The 20,538-nt window shown below is 48.5% G+C and overlaps 2 protein-coding genes across 4 annotated transcripts; one reads left to right on the plus strand and one right to left on the minus strand.

Moving 5' to 3' along the window:
• The first annotated feature begins 505 nt into the window (after positions 1 to 505).
• On the plus strand, positions 506 to 5,176 carry FICD (FIC domain protein adenylyltransferase). Of its 2 annotated transcripts, none has more exons than XM_053959749.1 (3): positions 506 to 581; positions 1,107 to 1,442; positions 2,709 to 5,176. In XM_053959749.1, the coding sequence occupies exons 1-3, from the start codon at positions 506 to 508 to the stop codon at positions 3,779 to 3,781; spliced, it is 1,485 nt and encodes a 494-aa protein (XP_053815724.1). In that variant the 3' UTR covers positions 3,782 to 5,176. The 2 variants fall into 2 exon arrangements, with proteins under 2 accessions (XP_053815724.1, XP_053815725.1); XM_053959750.1 differs by having other exon boundaries at positions 547 to 581; positions 1,056 to 1,442.
• Positions 5,177 to 5,325: 149 nt separating this feature from the next.
• SART3 (spliceosome associated factor 3, U4/U6 recycling protein) lies at positions 5,326 to 20,215 on the minus strand. Of its 2 annotated transcripts, XR_008434090.1 has the most exons (20): positions 20,026 to 20,215; positions 19,405 to 19,531; positions 18,655 to 18,759; positions 17,488 to 17,672; positions 16,372 to 16,477; positions 15,527 to 15,651; positions 14,950 to 15,105; positions 14,012 to 14,150; positions 13,537 to 13,644; positions 13,096 to 13,173; positions 12,832 to 12,890; positions 12,284 to 12,393; positions 11,957 to 12,069; positions 11,380 to 11,456; positions 10,832 to 10,997; positions 9,660 to 10,105; positions 8,848 to 9,000; positions 7,565 to 7,752; positions 6,377 to 6,718; positions 5,326 to 5,567 (listed from the first exon to the last, which is right to left on the minus strand). XR_008434090.1 is itself a non-coding variant. In XM_053959748.1 (19 exons), the coding sequence occupies exons 1-19, from the start codon at positions 20,191 to 20,193 to the stop codon at positions 6,538 to 6,540; spliced, it is 2,790 nt and encodes a 929-aa protein (XP_053815723.1). In that variant the 5' UTR covers positions 20,194 to 20,215; the 3' UTR covers positions 5,326 to 6,537. The 2 variants fall into 2 exon arrangements, 1 of the variants encoding a protein (XP_053815723.1); XM_053959748.1 differs by having other exon boundaries at positions 5,326 to 6,718.
• Between the last annotated feature and the right edge of the window lie 323 nt (positions 20,216 to 20,538).

The following is a 20,538-nucleotide window of genomic DNA, read 5'->3' on the forward strand; positions in this document are numbered from 1 at the left end:
CCTGCAGTTTTTTAAAACATTCTCTTTTCCCTCAACTTTTTTTTTTTCCAGTCTCTCCCTGTTCCTGGCCTGCAGCAGAAGGAGAGGCACAGGTGTGGAACAAAAATAAGGCCAAAAATAAAGAGCGTAATATCCAGAAGGGCCACGGACGGGCGGCGGGAAGGCTGTATCAACAGAAAGAGGTGATTTTCCATGGAAAGGGCCAGAAATTGAAAGGCAATGGAATTTAACCCTTTGTGAGCCCCGCCGCGCTCCCATCGCCTAGCAACAGCACGCCATGCCCTTATATGGCAACCGCGCCCGCCCACTCCCCGTCCTCCCTTCTCATTGGCTGCGCGCCGCGTGATTGACGTGCGCGCCCGCCAGTGCTCACCCTCCACGAGCCTCTCCCGCGCCCGGGGCGCGGCGCTACCCGGAAGTCGGCGCAGGAAGCACGGGGGAGGAGCGCGAGAGACGCGTCCGCTGCGGCAGCCAATGGGAGAGGAGCTGGGGAGCGGCTCAGCCAATGGCAGCGCGCGGGGGGCGGGGCCGGGGGCGGGGCTGCGGGAGCCGGCAGCGGGCGGCACCGGGAGGCGGCAAAGGTGAGGGGGGAGCGGGGGGAGCGGGAACCCGGCCGGGGAGCAGGACAGCACCGGAGGTCTTGGGCACACGGGATCGGGGGAAAGGGCTGGGGTGCACCGGGAGTACCGGGCAGAGAGGAGCCGGCGGGACCCGGGGTGCTGGGGGGGATTCCGGCCGGGGTTCAGGCTCGAGGAAGGAGCCCTGGGGAGGGAGCGGTGGCTGAAGGAGAAGCGGAGCGTGGGGGGGGGGGATTCCGGAGCGGTGCACGAGCCGCTGGCTCGGTGCGGGGTCACAAGCCTGGAGGAGGGTGGGGGGCGGACGGGAAGCTCCGTGATCCCCGCGGGACCGGCTGGCAGCGCCCGGTGCTGCTCCCGGGCACCCCTGGCTCGTCCCGCTGCTGCTGTGGCAGGAATGCTCGGCAGATCCCGCGCGGTGCTCGGGGGTGGCAGGGACGGCCCCCAGTGGCTGTGACAAACCCAGAGCACGTCCCTCAGAGCCGCTCTTACCCCGAACACGGCGCTCCGGCTGAAGCTGCGTGTTCCCAGGTGGGAGCAGTGGCACGGGACATGCTCCAGGTGGCCGTGCTGGAAGCAGGATGAATCTCGTGGCGATGGCGACCGATCCCGAGCTCCAGTGGGTGTCCCTGTGGCTCCGTGTCCGCTGGGCGGCCGTGCTGGTGCTGCTGCTGAGCTCCCTGGTGATGCTGCTGCTGCCGCTGGCCGCCGTGGACAAGCAGTGCCACGCTGTGCTCAAGGGCCTGTCCTTGCTGAAGAGCAAGCTGGGCTCCTCGGGAATCAGCAGGCTCACGGGACAGAGCACGGAGCTGAGCGTCACCTCCAAGGGGCTGGAGCTGCTGGTGCTGAAGGGAAAAGCATCCCCAGGTGAGAGGTGCTGGGTGGGCACAGCCGAGTTCCTCAGGTCAAGGAGAGGCCACAGAGGTGATTTGGGGTCTGGAGCATCTTTGTGATGAGGAGAGACTGCGGGAGCTGGGTCTGGAGAAGGGAAAGCTGGAGGGAATCTCAGCAATCCATACAAACATCTCCACAGGGGAGATGGTGCAGAGGATGGTGCCAGGCTGTGCTCAGTGGTGACAAGGAGCAGTAAACGAAAACACAAGTTCCACCTCAGCATGAGGAGGAGGAACCTCTTTCCATGAGGGACAGCTGCCCATGCAGTTGTGGAATCCCCCTCTGCGGAGACGTTCCAAACCCACCTGGACACCTTCCTGCTCCATGTGTCCCTGCCTTGGCAGGGGCTTGGAGTGGGTGATTTCCAGAGGGCCCCTGCAACCCCCAACACCGACCCAGAGATCTTCACCCCCTTCCTGCCCATGTCCTGTACCCCTGCTGGGCGTGACCCTGATGGTAACAAACTGCAATTAACTGCAATTAACACTGGCTGTAAATGCCCCCGAGGTCAGGCAGGCCCTCACCAGCTCCTTGACTGCATTCCAGGGCCCTGTGCTGGCATTGCTCCGTCTCTCCAGAGTTTTTCCTCGTGTTTTCAGCGCTAGTAACTTCTGTGGAGGCAACTGGAACACAGAGAGGTGGTTTAATGCCCAGAAATCTGGGTTACACAGCGTTAATCCCCAAATCCTGGCACAGAACAGCCTTTCAGGCAATGTCAGGCTGTGGCTGTGACCAGTATCAGCCAGGACGTTAATTTGGAAAACACTTAAAGGAGTTATTATGATACCAGCACTGTATCTGTGTTTGCATTAAATCTTTTACTGCTGGGAAAATGTTGGATAGTTCAGTGGAAAAACAGAAGTGCTGTTGGCAGCCAACATAAAAATGCTAACATGATAATTTCACCTAAAAGAATGCCAAGGGAACACTGTTAAAACATTGTTTCCTCCCACATGAAGCAGTTTGGTGGCCACCTGTGGCCACCTTGAGCCTGCCTCCCCACACTTGCTGCCAGGAGTGGCTCTGCTGCCTCATACTCAGCCTGGAAACGTGGCATAAACCTCTGGGACTAAAAGCTGGAACACAAATTCTGTTCCAGTTCTTCGAGACTGGTTTTGTTCAATTTTTGTATCAGTGAACAGTCATAGAATATCCTGAGTTGGAAGGATCATGGAATCCAGATTTCCAGAGGTTTCCAGTAAAACTCACCGCCCTTTATCTGTTACCGTTTCATTCCAGCCGTGAAGTTGGAAGCCAGAGCAGCTCTGAATCAAGCCCTGGAGATGAAGCGCCAAGGGAAGCGGGAGAAGGCCCACAAACTCTTCCTGTACGCCCTCAAAATGGACCCGGATTACGTGGACGCCCTGAACGAGTTTGGGATCTTTTCTGAGGAGGAGAAGGACATCCTCCAGGCCGACTATCTGTACTCCAAAGCTCTGACCATCTCCCCCCACAACGAGAAAGCTCTGAGCAACCGGGGCCGGACGCTGCCCTTGGTGGAGGAGATCGACCAGAGGTATTTCAGCATCATCGACAGCAAGGTCAAGAAGGTGATGGCCATTCCCAAAGGGAATTCCGCCCTGCGCCGGGTGATGGAGGAATCCTACTACCACCACATCTACCACACGGTGGCCATCGAGGGGAACACGCTGACGCTGTCCGAGATCCGGCACATCATCGAGACGAGGTACGCCGTTCCCGGGAAGAGCCTGGCGGAGCAGAACGAGGTGATCGGCATGCACGCGGCCCTCAAGTTCGTCAACACCACGCTGGTGTCGCGCATCGGCTCCGTCACCAGCAGGGACATCCTGGACATCCACCGGCGCGTGCTGGGCTACGCCGACCCCGTGGAGGCCGGGCGGTTCCGCGCCACGCAGGTCTTCGTGGGCCACCACATCCCGCCCCACCCGCAGGACGTGGAGAAGCAGATGGAGGAGTTCGTGCAGTGGATGAACTCGGAGGACGCCATGAGCCTGCACCCCGTGGAGTTCGCGGCGCTGGCGCACTACAAGCTGGTTTACATCCACCCCTTCGTGGACGGCAACGGCCGCACCTCGCGGCTGCTGATGAACCTGATCCTGATGCAGGCGGGGTATCCGCCCATCACCATCCGCAAGGAGCAGCGGGCCGAGTATTACCACGTCCTGGAGGTGGCCAACGAGGGCGACGTGCGGCCCTTCATCCGCTTCATCGCCAAGTGCACCGAGACCACGCTGGACATGCTGCTCATCGCCACCACCGAGTACTCCGTGGGCCTGCCCGAGGCGGGCGGCGCCGCCGGCTGCAAACAAACCATCCCCGTCAAGACTTGAGGGTTTTGGGCAAACTCAGGAGCTGGTGAAGCCGAGGGAGAGCAGAGCTCCAAGCCACTCAGTGTTCCTGCTGGGAAATGACTGGACAGGAGGTGTCACTTGAGGGTTTTGTTTATTTAAAGTGTCTTACATTTGATTAAATTAATATAATTTATTTATATACATGATGCCAAACGGAACTGGGGATGGTGGCTGTGCACTGGAAGGAGGGGGGGAGAGATGTCAGAGGGCTCAAAAAGATGAACTAAAATTGAATTTCTCCTTAAAACTAAGCTTTGAGGAGCTGCTTCAATCACAACCCTTCACCCAGGCAGTCAGCTCTACTGTCTGACCTCAGCAAAGTCTAAACTGAGTTGGTTTTGCGTGGCCTCTTCCCTTTAGCTCCGAAACACATCCCTGAAGGAACAGCACTCCAAGCTGTGTCCACCAGACACTTTGGTGTCAGTCACACAGGAAGGAGGCTGAACTCCAGCCCAAAGGCATCTCTCCCCTCCCAATTCTGTTTCTGTGGCACTTTGCATGTTTACTGTCAGCTGCCTTTCCTGGGCTGAGTTTTGTACTAGTGGGAAGTGTTTGGTTTGGGATTACAGGTGATAGGAGTGGAACAAAAGGAGAAAAGCTCTGACTTCCTTGAGGGAGAAGGACTCAGAAAACCTCAGCCAAGAGGAGCCCTGGGAAAGCACAACTGTCCTTAGACATTTCAGTGGAGGGGCTGGAAGGAGCTTGTCTGCAGAACTGTGGGCAGAAAAGGTCATCAGGCAGAGCCAGGAGACACCAGTTGTGCCAATTTGGGAAGAAGTTTGCCAAAAAACTTCAGTTTCTTTAGTCTAGGTAAGGGAACTTCCACAATTAATCACTGGTCATGTCATTACTCTGGTAAATGTGTCAGGAATCACTCGAGGCCTCTGTGTGCTGCAGGGGCAGTGCAGTGCCTGGAGCTGCTGAGCAGTTCAAAGAATCACTTTTCCCTTGGTTTTTAGGGTAAAAGTACCCACAGATCTCCCTACCCCAAACCTGCCAGGTGTGTAACAGCATCATTGACCCCACCACCTCCAAGCTCACCAAACTTCCATTTAAAATCCCAGTTTAGAGCATTTAACCCCTTGACAAAAGCTGCCAGGCTGTCCTAGGCTTACTTTTCTTCCCTTTTAACTCTCTCTTACCTGACAGGGAGTTTAGGACATGTTTTAGAGAAGCAGAAACCAGGATGAGACTGGGAGTTCTCTGAGCACTGCTGCCAGGGAAAGCAGACAACACAGGAGGAAAGGTGTCCTGTCCTTACAAAGCATGTTATTTTTGTAGTGCAACTTGAGTATAAAAAATGCACTTTAGAGCTCTGTGGGAGGGGGGAAATGGTATTTTAGTAACAGATTAATAAACTATTTTAATATGAAAGTCTTGGTTTGGAAGAGGCTGTTTTCAGAGCACACTTGGCTGCAGTGAACTACGTGGTTGTGGAGGAGAAGCCATGGGAGAGATCCTGGTTCCCTCAGCCATGTGACAACATGAGCAGAGTCATCATTTCAAAGTAAAGCCAAGTGAAATCAGCACAGAAAATAGTGTTTATTTGCAGCAGTGTTCGTGTGGTCCAAGTGAACTCAGCACTGGGGTCTCCCTTCACATCCACCCCTCTGGGTGGTGACTTCCAGGGCAGTTGACAAGCAGGGATGTTTCTATCCAAGATCACATCACTGTTGGAAAGCCTGAGGTCATGACTGAAGTGATTTCAGGATATTCAGAGCAGATGGAATGAGCTGCTTCAAGGCCTGAGGGACGCTGAGCACACCTGAGAGGTGAGGTACATCACTATCACCCAGCTGCCAGAGGAGAAGTGCAGTTCCAACACCCACATTTAAACAAAAGCAACAGTATTTATAGAAAACCTTTGAGAACTTGAGTTTAATAAACCGAGAAACGTCAGCTTGCACTTCACAGTTGTACAAAACCATACAGAAACCACCTGCAAAAAGACATGAGCTAGCTAGGAAAAAACAACCAAAAAACAACCAAAATCCTGGTCCTCAGCAATAGCACGTCCAGCTTCATGGGAAACAAAAATTACCACCTAAGGATCAGCTCCTGACACTTAAAAATAATCAACTCAATGTCCTTTAAAAATACACCATATAAAAAACAGGTCAGAACAGAACGGGAACTGGATACATATATATGTATATCTGTGTATCTACATATACACACATATGTATAGAAACTCTCCCAATACTAAAAGAGGCCATTGTGGTGAAGTTGGAGCATCTGCTGTTGGATTCTGCATGGAAGGAGATGGCAGTCCCTGCGTGCATGGGTTTGGGTGAAGAATGGAGCTGTTGGCAGAGAGAATGTCTGCAATCCCAATCTGAGCTGACCAGTGGAGCTTGCTGAGGTCCTCCCATGGCATCTCATTCGTTAATGAAAGAGAAAATTGGTGGAAAGTACTCCAAAAACTCCATGTGGCATCCGAGCTGTGCAGGAACTATTTCCCCCCTCGTTACCCTCAATATGAGGGATCACATTAACGCCATTTCACCAGAACAAAAGTGTAACTCTTTGCTCTTAGAGGAAAAAAAAAAAAAAACAAAAAACCAAAACCACCACCTGGATTTGTGCCATCCTCCACTGATCCCAAGGAATGCAGCAGTCCAGTATTTACATGGGATTGGGACAGGCGTTCTCTCCTTGCAAAGCTTAAGGACACAACATGGCTTCCAGAAAGGCATTTCACATTGGACCAGACCCGCTGAGTGCACGCTCCTCGCTCACTTCTTCAGGAGCATCTTGGCAAAATCAGCATTGGACATCTTTTTAGGCTCTGCAGGGGGGTCAGAGGACGCTGCTGGTGAGTTCTGGACCATCCCATTCTCAGCCTTGGCCATGGGGTTGCTCTGACGCTGCAGCGCCCGGGGCATCATGGAGAGCTGTGTCCTTCCCTTCCCTCGCCTGGAAGAGAAAAAAATTCCCATTAAAACACACTCCTTCAGCTTGGGGGAACAACAAGGACTTGTTTGCTATGAGGAATGCACATTTCAATATCATTCCTGTCATTTGTTGCAGGGATAAAACTTGCCACGGGTGTCTTTGAAGCACCCCCGAGTTCTGGCAGACAACAACTGCCCCACAGTCCCCAGGGTTGAAGTTCTGCTTTTCCACAGGGGCTCATCCAATACAGGAACACTAAAAAATGAAGGAACAGCTTCAATGTTCACTAGGAACAATGGCTGCTTCTCCTGAGGGAGAGGATGTGGAGGTTATTAGGGATCAGTGCCAACATCAGATCCAAGGGGATGGCCAGTGCCTGATCCTCTTGTTGCTACAGAACTGTTTCTGTTGATAAAGAGGAAAAATTTGCTTTGCCTCATCAATCTAAAAACCCGTTATTTTATGGTGCAGAATCTTTTAAATGTTCTTTCAGATCCACAGGATCCTACACTGATTTGGGTTGGAAGAAGCCTTGAAGATCACCCAGTTACACCCCCTGCCATGGGGTTGCTCCAAGCTCCATCCAACCCAGCCTTGGGCACTTCCAGGATCCAGGAACAGCCACAGCTTCTCTGGGCAACGTGTGCCAGGGTCTCCCCACCTTCCCAGGGATGGATTCCTTCCCAATATCCCATCTAACCCTGCCCTCTGGCAGTGGGAAGCCCTTCCCCCTTGCCCACATAAAAAAAATCCCTCTCCCTCATTTTTCTAAGCCTGCATATTCCAGCTAAGATTCCTCAACTTTAGCATATAAAGAAACACAGTATTTCCTTTCCAAGCAGTGCCAGGCACCCCTCCCTCACTCACGCTCCATAGATCTGCCGTGGTGTCGGGGCCAGGGAGGCCCTGCCGGGCTCGGGCCGGTCCGGAAGCTTCCGGAGCGGGGGGTTGCTGATCATCACCTTGATTACGTGGTCCTTCACTGTCAGCCCATCCATCTTCAGCACAGCCTGTGAGGCCTGGGTTTCATTCTCATATTCCACATAAGCCAGGCCCTAAATTAAGAAAAGAAAGAAGCCACATTAGGTTTTAGTGCTTCTGTAACGGCTGATGAGGAATTTGTAAACGAGGGAAACTCGACATGGCTCAGTCCCAATGGTCACCACTCCCAATCATCGTTCTCCTTACAAACCTGTATTTGTCTCTCACTCCTGATGCCCTCATGTGTGGAAATAATATTAAAAAAAGGAAAGAACCACTCCAAAAATGCTGTTCAATATAATGAAGTACCATGGCAGGCTCACACGGGGAAGGCCATCACCTCTCTCCCTGCTGTTACTCTTTTAAATGATATTCAAAGCCTTAAGCTGCATTTTTTTGGATTATCCAGTTTCACAGGAGAGGCATCAGGTTTTATATAACTTTCCCAAAATACATTCATTTGTGGTTTACACATAATCCCAGCTCAAACTAAGCTCAGAACAGGAGTTGAGGTTCCCAAGAGCACTCATTACAAGGTGTGCACACAACAGGAACTTCACCTGAGGTGATGCAAAGGGCAAGAAAATTCCATTTAAATCCATGAACACCACTCCCAAGATGTTCCTGTGGACAAGACCCACCACACAGACAGGGGCCAGGTGACAGAGTTTTGTCAGAGCAGCAACTGGTTCAGAATCCCTTATTTAAACAAGGAGTCATTCATTCAGGGATGGAAATAATGAGTCCTGTCAGAGAGGGGGCTCATTTCTCACTGGCAAATCCCTTCCTGCAGCAGATGTTAGGAACAAAAGCCTCAGGAAATTGAAGAAAGGAGGATGGGAATTGGTTGCACAAGCTAAACCCCCTTTAGTCAGTTATTTAAAAAACAAACCTTTACAGAGTTGCCTGTTTTTACTGTACTGAAAGTGCTGTAAACATTTCCCCCTCCATCCCATTTTTCTTATGCAATTTAAGAAGTATTTTGGAAAAATTCCTTTTGGTTTTCTGCACAAAGGCACACTGGGCTGTATAAATCCAAGCTCTTCCACAAGTATTAATACAGCACCACACTGGCAACTTAATCAACCCAACTTTTTTGTCTCCAGACTCCATGACAAGCTTCTTTTTGAAGGATTCCTTAAAACCAGGAGTGTGTTAAGGATGCCTACCTTGGGTTTTCCAGCTCTGTTAGTGACCAGTCGAATGTCCTTCACATTCCCATGGGCTTTACACACCTCCTCCAGCTCCTCCTTAGTGCAGGAAAATGGCAAACCAGATATAAAGAGTTTATGTTTCTCCAGGGTAGTGCTGTACCTGAACACCTGGAGGAACAAAAAGGATGTTGGTTCACAAAGCAGCCAGAAATTCCAAGGATTTCAATTCCACACCCCAAAAGTAATTCCTGTTTGTGGGATCCAAAACTACCTCAAAGCCATGAGCAGTGTTTTGGAAGATATCTGCATATGAACACCAAGGACTTGCAACTAAATGCTACTAAACCCCTTCCCAAGGAGGGCAGACACTGAGAATCACACAATATCCTGAGCTGGAAGGGATCCAGAAGGATCAGAGCCCAATTCCTATAATAATATATTTATAATATTGCCTTCTTGCTCAGCTGTCACTATGGGAACATTGAATTTTTCTGTGCAGGAGCTCCACAATGCAGAAATCCCCTGATTACACAACTCAGCTCTGGTACAGAAGAACATCCCCAGCCAGGGGACTGGGAAACAAATGCTGACCAAGAAAGCTCTTCAGAAGTTGAACCTGGATAGGTCCCACCACTAAACTGCTCAGATGAGCAGATTTCTGCCATTCTTGAGTAAACTATAACAATCCTGGTGCCTGGCAAAGTAACAGAAGATGCAAAAAGTCCCAAAAAAAGAGTTTAAAGAAGCAGGACATGAATTAGACACAACAGATTCCACCAACTCCCTTCCCCACATCCACTGTCCAACAGGAACCACCAAAACTTTACCTTAAAGTCAGGATTCTTGTTCTTGTCAACACAAGGAGACACAAACATGGGCCTGCCCTCCACGGCCGTGCGGTCCAAGGCCAGGGCCTGCCGAGCAGCCTCCTCCTCCCTGAACTGCACGTAGCAGTAGCCCCGGAAGGTGCCCTTGTTGTTGAACACTGCTCGGATCTCCACGACCTCCCCACAGCTGCCAAAGAGCTCCCTCAGCTTGCCTTCGGGCTCTGCCATGGTGTAGGAGAGGTTGCTGACAAACACAGTGACTTTATCCTTGCTGCTGTCGTGGAAAACTTTGGGGATGTCCTTGCGGCTGGTGGATGCCTTTTCCTTTGGGGCTGCTGGGCCATCTGGCTTTTCACTTCTGCCAAAGAGCCCGGTCTCCACCTCCATGTCCTCCTCTTCAGGGAGCACTCCATCACCCTCTCCCCTGTGCCTCTTGCTGGGCAGCTCTGATGGAGTGAATTGAAAAATGTTACAAAAGATTACCCCATTTCCTTCCCCACTGAAACTCCTCTGCCCTCCACTCCCACTGTGCTGCTTGGAACTGGCACATGGAAGCACAAATACAATGACAGGTATTAAAGACACCACACAAAAACCTTCCTCAGGTTTTAAAAAACAAATAACAACAGATTATTCCACCAAGACAGCTTTAGATGAAAGCAACTGGAATATTTGTTCCTTTTTTCAGCCAGTCATAACTGACAGTTGCTGATTCATGTTCTTTTCTTTGTCTAATGGTTCTTTATTAAAAAAAAAAAAAAAGAAATCTAAAAGCTCACAAAAATCCCAGGGGCAGCAACCTATTAAAGTCTTCTGTTCCCACCTCCAAGAAGCTGCTACAATTCTGAATAACCCAATTTAGACACATGGCTCAGCATCATAGGATGAGTCAGAAAAACTACTTTAAAGGAAAATTAAGGCAGAAAAAACCAAAATCACAATATTCAAAATAAGAAATCCCAAGAAAACTCTGGAAGTTCTTATAAACCTGTTTTTCTCTTGGTATAAAACCATTTAGCCTTGTTTGCATTTCACTCCCACACCAAACACTTCCCAGAAGAAACAGCCCTGGAAAGACACCAGTGCTGGCAATTCCTCAGCTCCCTCTACCACAAGACAACCAATAACCCTGTTGCCAGAGCTCTGAAGTTTCAATTTAATTTTATTTTTACCTTCTTCCTGTCCCCATTCACCCTCGTCATCCTCGTCTGCTTTGCGCTTGTCCCCAGTCTTGGTTTTTTTGGCTTTTTTGGAAGCTTTCTTCTCTGCCCTTGCCTGTTTTCTCTGCTCAGCTCTCTCCTCCTCCTGCTTTGCCAGAGCAGCTTCTTTCTCAGCAGCCTAAAACACAGAAGATTTATTTATTTTTTTTTTTCACACTGGCTGCAGATTGCAGAGTATTTTCCAGAGCACTGAGCCCAGAGGGTTTTCTCCTAAGCCCAGCACTAACGGGGACATCATTGAAAGCTCATCCCAATTCTTTGCTCTCACAGCTTTCCTGAAGGCACATCACTCTTGTGGCCATCCAAGGGGCAAAAGGAGAAACATAAAAAGCAGCAAGAGGTTGTTAATCATAGTTTTAAAGTAAAAATCAATAGTTCTAGGGCTTGAAGGCATTTCAGGCTTATCTGGGGGGAAGCCCCATTAAAAATGTGACATTCAGAGCAGCATGGACTTAATTTAGGTGTATAAAATGCTTTGGTAGCTCACAGAAGGTTCTGACCTTTGCTCTTTGTTCATTCACTCGAGCCAATCTGTTCTCAGTTTTCTGAACAGCTGCATCCCAGTCTTCCAGTGTTCCTAAAGGATAAAATTAAAATAAATTTTAAAAGCCTTTTATTTAGCTTTCTCATAATTCAAATATACAATTCTGGAAAAATAAGAGCCACTGAGTTCATGGCACCTGCTGTTCATATTTAACATTACACATAAAAATTCTATTTATAACAACTAGCCTGCAAGGTAAAAAAAAAAAAAAAAAAAGCAAGAGCCAAACAGAGCAGAAACCTCTCATTAATAATGCAAGACTCCAAAAAGGCATGGAAAAATCCAGTGATTTCAGAAAAGCAAGGAAGAAAAGAGCTGTCTGTGGACTTGACAGCAGTGAAAAGTGAGACTTCAGTGGAGCACAAAACACAGGATCAAAAGCCTGTGTGCCACCTCTGCCTAACCAGGCTAAGAGATGCAGTAATTAACTACCTTCTGCCAGTTACTTAGTTACCTTCTGTTAATTAATCACCTCCTGCCTGTCACTCAGTGACCTTTTGTCACTTAGTCACGCCCTGGCAGTGCCCAGGTACCTTCTATCCTCTCGAGGGTGAGCAGCACCTCGCAGACGTGCTCGGGGTAGTCGCTGGTGCACTGCACTGCTCGGTGCAGGGCCTTCCTGCAGTGCTGGGTGTCCCCGTGGGCCCTGCAGGAGGGGACAGCACACTGAGGGGACAAAGCACACCCAATTCCAGCCATGCAAACATTCCCCCTCCTTCCCCAGCTGCTGCAGTACTCCTGGAAGCAACAGCAGAGCCACCCCCCAAGAAGCTCAAAGGTGTTTTGTAAACCCAAACAAAACACATTTGTTCTAAACTGTTTTCTCCCACAGATGAGGAAAGTAGAAAATTAATTACTACCTTTCCAGGTTGTAATATTCCAGCCACATGTTTGCATATTTGGCATTTCCTTTAGTCATGATGTTGTCCCAGAGCTCCCTGGCTTTCTGCATGTTGTTACACAAGCGGGCCTGCAACGGAGCATCCAAAACATCCTTCAGGATTATTTGTTCAACATCATTAATCCCAAACCAAAAAAAACCCACAGATGCTGCAGACAGACCCAGCAAGATTCATCTGAGCCTTACAGGGGTCAAAATAAACACCTGACATAATCCTACTACTGATAATCCTTCCCTGCCCACCTCTCCCATTAGTCTTGGTTCTGGCTCCCACAGATTTTGGTCATTATAAAAGAAGTTACAGAGCTGTTTCTGAACTTTTTCATTTTCTTGTTCATGAATGTACCTAATAACGTCTCAGACTGAGAAATTGGTTTGTGTTTAGGAAGAGGAGCAGGGGAAGAGGGGAAATGGATTGGGAAAAGACTGGTTGGAATATTAAAACATTTTATTTTAAATCCACTTTATCAGGTTCACCAATTTAAATACGGCAGAGAGAAACATCACCTCAACTCTTGCCCAGTTCTGCATGATGGTGCAGGATGGATCTCCACTTTCACTGAACCCTAGGAAGAAAAACAAGGGCTGTTTGTTGCACTTGGCTCTCAGAAATGTAAGTGTTTATTAAACAGGTCCCACATGGAGATGAAATCTTTATCTGCAGCTTTCTGAAACATTCAATATTCTTGAAGACAAATATTGTGTGGAGAACTGATCTTACAACAATGATTTTGAAGAGGAGAAAACAATACTTGGGATGATTTCACTTACTTTCTTCTACTTCTTGTTTCAAGTACTCCACAGCTCGTGCAAATGCAGAGCGCAGCTCCTCCAGCTCCTTACTGGAGTCTGCAGGAAAAACAAGAACAGCCTTAAGATAATAATTGAGTTTTCATTTCCCACCCAATAAAATGATCTCCTTAATACCCACAATGAATTTATTGGGTGAGCAGAGGGAGATTAAATTTATGATTTTATAATGAGTAAAACTCACTACATGAATAATTTAAAAAAAATCAGACCTCAAAAATACAAGGCAGGGCATTTTTGCAATAGCAAACCAACCAAACTCCTATTTTTTATAGACATTAACTGGCCAAAAAATATTTTTTTGTGAAAGATGAAAATGCTGTTAATTTTCTTAAAAAAAGTAATATCCAAGAAGCACAAAGAAAATAGTACAGAAATTTATTCTGTATTTATCATACAGACCTTGTGTAAAATCCACCCTTCTCCTCAGGTAATCCAGGTAAGCCTGCCAGATCTCTACATAGTCTGTTGCTTGAATAAAACCTGCATTCAGAGCTTTTTCAAACATTTCTGAAAGAAGAATGGGAATAAAACCAATTACTTTCCATATACTGTTAAAATTAGCAAGTTACAGTGATAGCACAAAGAAACATCTACACAAACACCACTGGTTTCTAGGAAGACAGGAAAAGAAATCCTACACAATAAATTGGTTTAGGAAGTGAATTCAAAGGCAGCTGAATTCAGGAATGTTCATTCCAAGCTGTTCATTGCTTGCTCAGGGTGAAGCTGCTCAACCCAAAGCAGCTTTGCCCTTGCAGGACCTGCTGCCCGTGGCAGCAGCAGGATGAGAACAGATCCTGCAAGTCCCATTTGTCCCAGGCTGTCTGGAGTGCAGAGAGCAGCTCTGAACTGCAATTGCTGGTTCTTTCCTCACCAGAAATGATGCTGTGCTCAACCCTGTGCCTCTCCATGGCCAGCAGGTACCTAATCCACAGCCCAACAGTCCAGGGGCAGTTCCTGACAGCGCGGTCGTGAGCGGATAAAACCAATTCCTTCACCTTCAGCTGCCTGTCCTGAAAGAATCACACAAGAAAAGTGAAGTTCCTGTCAGCCAGAGAGACCACCCGAGACAAACATCAGCTTATAAAGAGCCAACACCTAAAACCCAGCACTTTTATTTAATATTTAAAAAGTTCAGATGGGTATTTTAAATTCTGTATTCCTAAAAACCCAGTGAACACCTTCCACTGAGGCAGAATATGCTCAGGAAAGAGTGACCAGGCTAGTGAGGTGTTTTCTGCCAAATAAATAAATAAAGGCACTGAGTGAATTCCCAACTGTCTCCTAGAATGTCAAGGATACAAAGAAGGAGCACACCCAGCCTATTTGTGGAGGTGTTGTTCCACCTGCAACCTGCTGTGTCCAGATGGGAAGAGAAAGAGATGATGGAAAAACTGAGCCTGGATAAGCTCCTGCAGGGAGTCACCCTGATCCCTTAATCCAGCCAGCTTCTGTCCTGCCTCTGGAGCTCAGCATTCAAACTGCACTAACAAACCCCCCTGGAAAGAGAGGCTGAACATCTGGGTTTGCTTCAGTGCCCACACCCTGTAATTCTGCAGAGAAAACAAAGCTAGAGCAGAGCAAAGTGAGAAATGCTCGCAAGAGGAATAAACACATCCCTGAAAACAGGGGGAAACCAAAGGTGAGGTGAAAATCAGTTTCTGGAAGATTTACAGATTAAAGGACAGGACTGAGGTAGAACTTAATGGCTGTTTATCAGCAACTGAGATTAAAAAGAAACAAACAAAAAAAAAAAAAAAAAAAAAAGGCAGGAAAATAAATCTGCAAACATTCCTGAGTTTATTTCCTTACCAAATACTGGTTGTAGCGTGCCCATAGGTCTGGGACAAGGCAGTTCTCAGCCAAAGCTCTCTCATAGATCAACTGAATCCGAGCTGGGTCACCTGCTTTCATTTCAAAATCAATGTAAGCTTGGTATTCTGCCAGCTTTGGGGTTTCAGCACCCAGCTGGAAAACAACCAGGGAGACACAACATCAAACTCTTCAACAAAGCAAGACTCCAACAGTTCAGCTGTTCCTCAGAGCAGCTCTTGTGCAAGATTTCACACAAGAAGTTTGTCTCTCTATCAGCAGCTGTTGATTTTCATGCACCTATGAACGAGCCTGAAATCAGTCAGATCCTGGGTTTATTCCCCTTAACCCAGTCCTGGAAAACACACCCAGAGTCCTCGTGTGCACCCAAGGGTGGTCTGGCACACTCAGTGTGCCCCAGCATTTCCAGCATTCCCAGTATATAATTGTCAGTATTCCCCCTGCTGACAAAATACCCCAGCTAGGGACTAGAAAAATCATAAATTTGGGGAAAAAAAAAATCACCCCAAAGCAATTCCCTCTTAGTTTTGAAGGAAGGTGTGAATGCCAGCATTACCAGTGCCTCCTCGTAGGGTTTACACTTCTCCAGCTGCTGTAGAGCTTTTTTGTAGTTCTTTATTGTTGTTTCTGGAATGGGCTCTTCTGACCACTCCTCATATTCAGCATATGAAGCCTCCATGTCTATTAAAACATGAAATCCCATCAATTATGCATTAAGAAACTAAAAATTCAGATTTCAACCTATGTTTGGTTCCAAGACAAATTCCTATTTTACTTATATAGTATTTATAATTTCTTTAGAGTAAATACTTAAGTTTTTATCCTCTTTTGGTTCTTACTGTCACACTGCTGCATTCTTAAAGGATTCAGACATTTAATCTCACACAGTGTCCTATAACAAACTCAGGGCAAGTTGTATTAAAGCTGCTCAACTGGAATTAGAAAACCAAAGTGGCAAAATTTTCCCCAAGGCTTTAGAGAAAAGAGAACCCAAATTCTTTCCAGATGGAAATGAAGTCAAAAGAACTGTGCTTAATATTCTCCCACAAGCAAGAAAAGGGACTCAAGGAGCTTAATGCAGGAACTAGAGAAGGCAGAATTCCAACAATCCAGCTGCCAGATACTCCCTACTAAGGGTTTTATGCAGCAATCACAGCTGAACTCCTCATTTTTAAGTCACATTCTGTGCTCCTCACTTGCACTTTGAACATCCTCAAACTCCCAAACAGCTGACCCAAGTTCCAACAACTCAGAACATTCCTGATCCGGAGGGATCTGTGCCTCATCCAAGAGAGCACAAGACCTCCAGCTGCACTTGGTGTGGCTGTGCCAGGAGAATCCTGATGCCTGGAGCATCACCCAGCTGCTCCAGGCCCTCTGTCCCAGCATTCCAGCCCTTACCCAGCAGTGGGATCCCCAGCTGGCGCCGGAAGAGCGTGTGGATCTTCTCGAGCTGGCTGCACAGCACCTGCTGCTGCTCTGGGGATGGAATGCTGCCAGGAGCTGGCTGCAAGCAAAAAAAAAACAGGGAAATTCAATCCATTCCCTCCTGTCCCAGCTGATGGACATGAGAGGGAATTGTTTATGAGCTGAGGGAGCTGAGATCCAAGTGAATACATGATCCTTGAAGGGCACACAGGGCCAACCTGCATCTCAGTCGCTGCTGGGAAAGCTAAAACTTGGGAATTGCTCCCCTTGGAAGGTGGATGAATGGGAAAAGCATTCCTGACTGAAAGCTGAAACAAGCACAGGGAAATGATCACCTGAGAACAAGGAAGCAGCAGGTGACTGAGCCATTTCACAACCCCACCGTGCTGCCAAAGAGGGTTTCAGTAAATCCCTGGGGCGTGGGGAGAGGATCTAAAACTTCCAGCCTTAATTGTGTTTGGGAATGAAAGAACATCCTCCTGTTACTCCTTTGTTAGGGATTGAAAAGGACCTTTGAAGATCAAATAGTTCCCACTGCCACCATGAGCGGGGACATCTTTAAACTTCCATCTCTTATGTAGCAAATTATCAAAAATAAGGAAATATTCCCATTCTGGCCATCTTGGAAAGGAGACCTTTGCAGATTTCAAACTGTACTTTCCAGGTATAAAATACCCTCATCCAAAAGTCTGTGGATAAAATACCCTCCTCCACAAATTGTGGAATAATGAATGAGTTAAAAGCTGGACAGTCTAGGAATTTAATCTTGGTTGACTCTGTGCAGAAACAGCCACAGAACATTGTTTAATAATGGAGCATTTCAATTTAAAGCTGTTCTTGGCACCTCAGTCAGCAGCAGAGCCAAACTTTGCTCCTGGATTTGAGATGATTTTAGGATTTTACTGTAACACAAATCCATGACTTTATCAGCCAAATGCACAGAATGGTTTTCCTGGAGCACAGGGTTGGTTTCTACACCTGGGAAGAAACAACTGAGGCACAACAGGAAGGAGACAGCTCCAGGTGACTCCAGGAGCTGCACCACAGCTTTTTTTTTTTTGGGATGGGAGCCCAGGGGAAGAGGCTCACCTGTGCTGTTTCCAGGATGGCATTCTCAAATTCCCTGTAGGCTTCCCACAGGGCCGTGCCCTTGGTCACGTGCAGCCCCACGGCCGTCAGAGCCCGCTCGAAGATGGACCGGACCTTCTCGATGCCTCCTTCCTGCCCAATGCCTCCAATGGAATACTGGGCATATTCCAGCCAAATTTCAGGACCTAAACAAGGTTAGGAGAAGCAGGTGGTTTGATCTTTTCAAAAATAATAACAAGGAAATGCAGCTCTGCTCCCCCCAAACGCCTCATGTGCTGCGTATAAATAGAAAAACACGTGGCGGTGTTCTTTTTTATCCAAAAAAAGTTAAAATATTTGGGGATTGTATTTATGCTGTTGGTTCAGCAGCAGCAGCCCCAGTTTCCTTCTGAATGGTGTCACTCCTGTGGTTTTGCTGACAGGGACTGGCCCTGCCTGTCACCTCTGCCACACAAACCACAGGAGGGATGCACCAAGATGCCTGAACAGCAAATTCCTGTTTCCTGAACTGGGACCACAGAGCTGTCACACTCTGGAATAATTCAGATTAAAGCAGCTCCTCCTACTCCTCTTTCCAAACTCCTGAACTTCCCTGATCAGCAACTCCTGAAGCAGCTGAATCCTGCAGGTGAAGGAGAGGTGGGAGAACAGCACTGGGTGCCTGGCACCACTCCCACCAACACCAAATTCCATTTAGGGACCCCCAGGTTGGGACTGCCCTGGGTTCCAGAAGTGCCTCCAAACCCCAAATGAAATCCAGCAGATCAAGAGGATAATTCCTCACTTCTTCACCTCCATTCCTTCATTCTAAGGGATCACCAACACCAGGTAATGTCACTGATGTCCCATTCTGTACACAGCTTTTGAGGGGGATTTACCTCCATATTCCCTCCACTTCTTCAGGCTTCATTTTTCCAGCTCTTTACCCCAATTCCCAAAGAACTCAGGGATTTATCCCCAGAATTTTAAGCTACAGCTGCAGCATCTCCTGAGGAATAGAGAGACCAGACACCACATCCTTCCCTTGCATCACTTCACATTCAGATTTTAGAAATTAATTTGAAATTTTGACCCAATTTCTTCATTATAACAGAAGCAACAGACTTCCCTACAAAGCCAAATCTGGATACAACAAAACCCATTTTAGAACATTTTTGTATGACTTACAGATGTAATCTTTGACAGCTCTTTCAAACAGCTCATAAACCTTCTCTCTCTCAGAGATCTCTGAAGCCATTTTTATCTCATCCTTCAACCAGTCCAGCCAAATTTCTGGAAGGAAAAAAAAATTAGAACACATCATTAATATTCAGAAATAATAAGTTATGTCCACTTGGTGAGTTTTTAGCAAAAAACTTAAAACAAAGGAGGGGGAGTAAAGCAAAGAAAGGAATTTTAACCTCCACAATTCCTAATTAATTTCAAATAAAAGTTAGGCAGAGAGCTTTTAAATTGGTGCTAAACAAGCACCTTTTTACTAAAGGGAAAAGTTGGAATTTCTCAGGACTTAGAAAATCATCCCATTCCACCCCCTGCCACAGGCAGTGACTCTTTCTACTACCCCAGGTTGATCCAAGCCCTGTCCAGCCTGGCCTTGGGCACTTCCAGGGATCCAAGAACAGCCACACCTTCTCCAAGCAACCTCTGCCACAGCCTCACCATCCCTTTCCAAGAATAAAATCCCACAGCCTCTGCGATACTTCCATCACCTCCGAGTTATGAGTAAAAAGAGAAATCCCCACTTCAAGCACCCACAATTTCTACCAGCGGGGAATTTTCTTTGCTGCCTGCCCGTGAAATTTTTAGCAGGGGTTTGCTGAGCTCGGGATCACATTCCCTGACTGGGGGTGCTGAAAATTGGCCTAAATATTTGATTTCACTGCTGAAGCATCTCGCAGAGCAGAGGATGCTCTGTACCTTCGGTGAGGGGGAAGAGCTCACTCATCTTCTGCCGAGCTCTGCGGAGCTTCACCAGCTCTCCCTCCTGCCGGAGCAGCTTGATCAGATCCAAGTGACAGTTGTAGTCAAAAGCATTGATGGAAAGCTTTTAAAGGAAAAAAAATAATTCCATTTTAAAAGCCGTGTTGAGTGATGGACGCGAAGAAGTCCGAAAGCAAACCACGCGATTGTCGTGGTGTGATTTGAGCCAGACAAGGCAGAGTTTCCTCAGATTTAACTCAACCCCAGACACAGCCGCGGCCGCTCCCTCGGGTCCCGCCGCTGCTCACTGAGAGAATTGTGCTTTCATTTCTTTAAAGGCAATAAAAACCGCGGGCAGCCGGCTCAGATTTCTCAATGAACACAAACTGCCTACTAGGACTTCCCTCTTATTTCCCTTTCAAAAAAAAAAAATCCCAAGCTCGTCAATTTTCATCTCAGACTCCAAACATCCACGGCGGAAAATCACGGAATATCCCGAGTTGGAGGAAACTCACAAGGAGCACGGAAATTCACATCCCGACAGTTCCCAGCACAAACCGCCGGGGCAGACACGGATTATCCCCGTTCCCGCCACACCCGCTGCCCCGCCGGGCCCACCTGCTCCTCCAGCCGCTGGATCTCGGCCTCGTTCTCCTTCTCCTCATCCTCGCCGTCCCCGGACGAGTCCGAATCGCCCTCATCGTCCGAGTCCCCGCCCGACTCGGGGTCTCCCTCCGGCAGCCGCTTCTCCTCCTCGGCCGCCGCCTCAGCTCCCGCCGCCGCCATCTTATGCAGCTCCGCTCGCCGCCCGCCGCGCTCCGCCGGCCGCCGTGGCTGCCCCCGCACCGCCCGTCCCGCTGCTCCGCCCCAGCGCCGGCCGAACCGGGCGGGAAGAAACGGGATCCTCAGCCCGCCCCGCCCCGCACTCGCCCGCGCACCGGGGCAGCGCTGCGCCGAGTGCGGCCGCGGCGCGACCCTTTGTCTTCTGGACCGCGGCGCAGGCAGAACCGCGGGCACCCCGCTGTGTGACCATCAGGGGGCCTCCGAGAGGGTCCGTGGCGTGCGCGGCGCCGCTTGCCCGCCATATTGAGTGTGGCGCCGCGTGCCGCACACGCGCCGCCTGTCGCGATG

Source organism: Vidua chalybeata, chromosome 18 (assembly GCF_026979565.1).
Source record: "Vidua chalybeata isolate OUT-0048 chromosome 18, bVidCha1 merged haplotype, whole genome shotgun sequence".
Classification (NCBI taxonomy): Eukaryota; Metazoa; Chordata; class Aves; order Passeriformes; family Viduidae; genus Vidua; species Vidua chalybeata.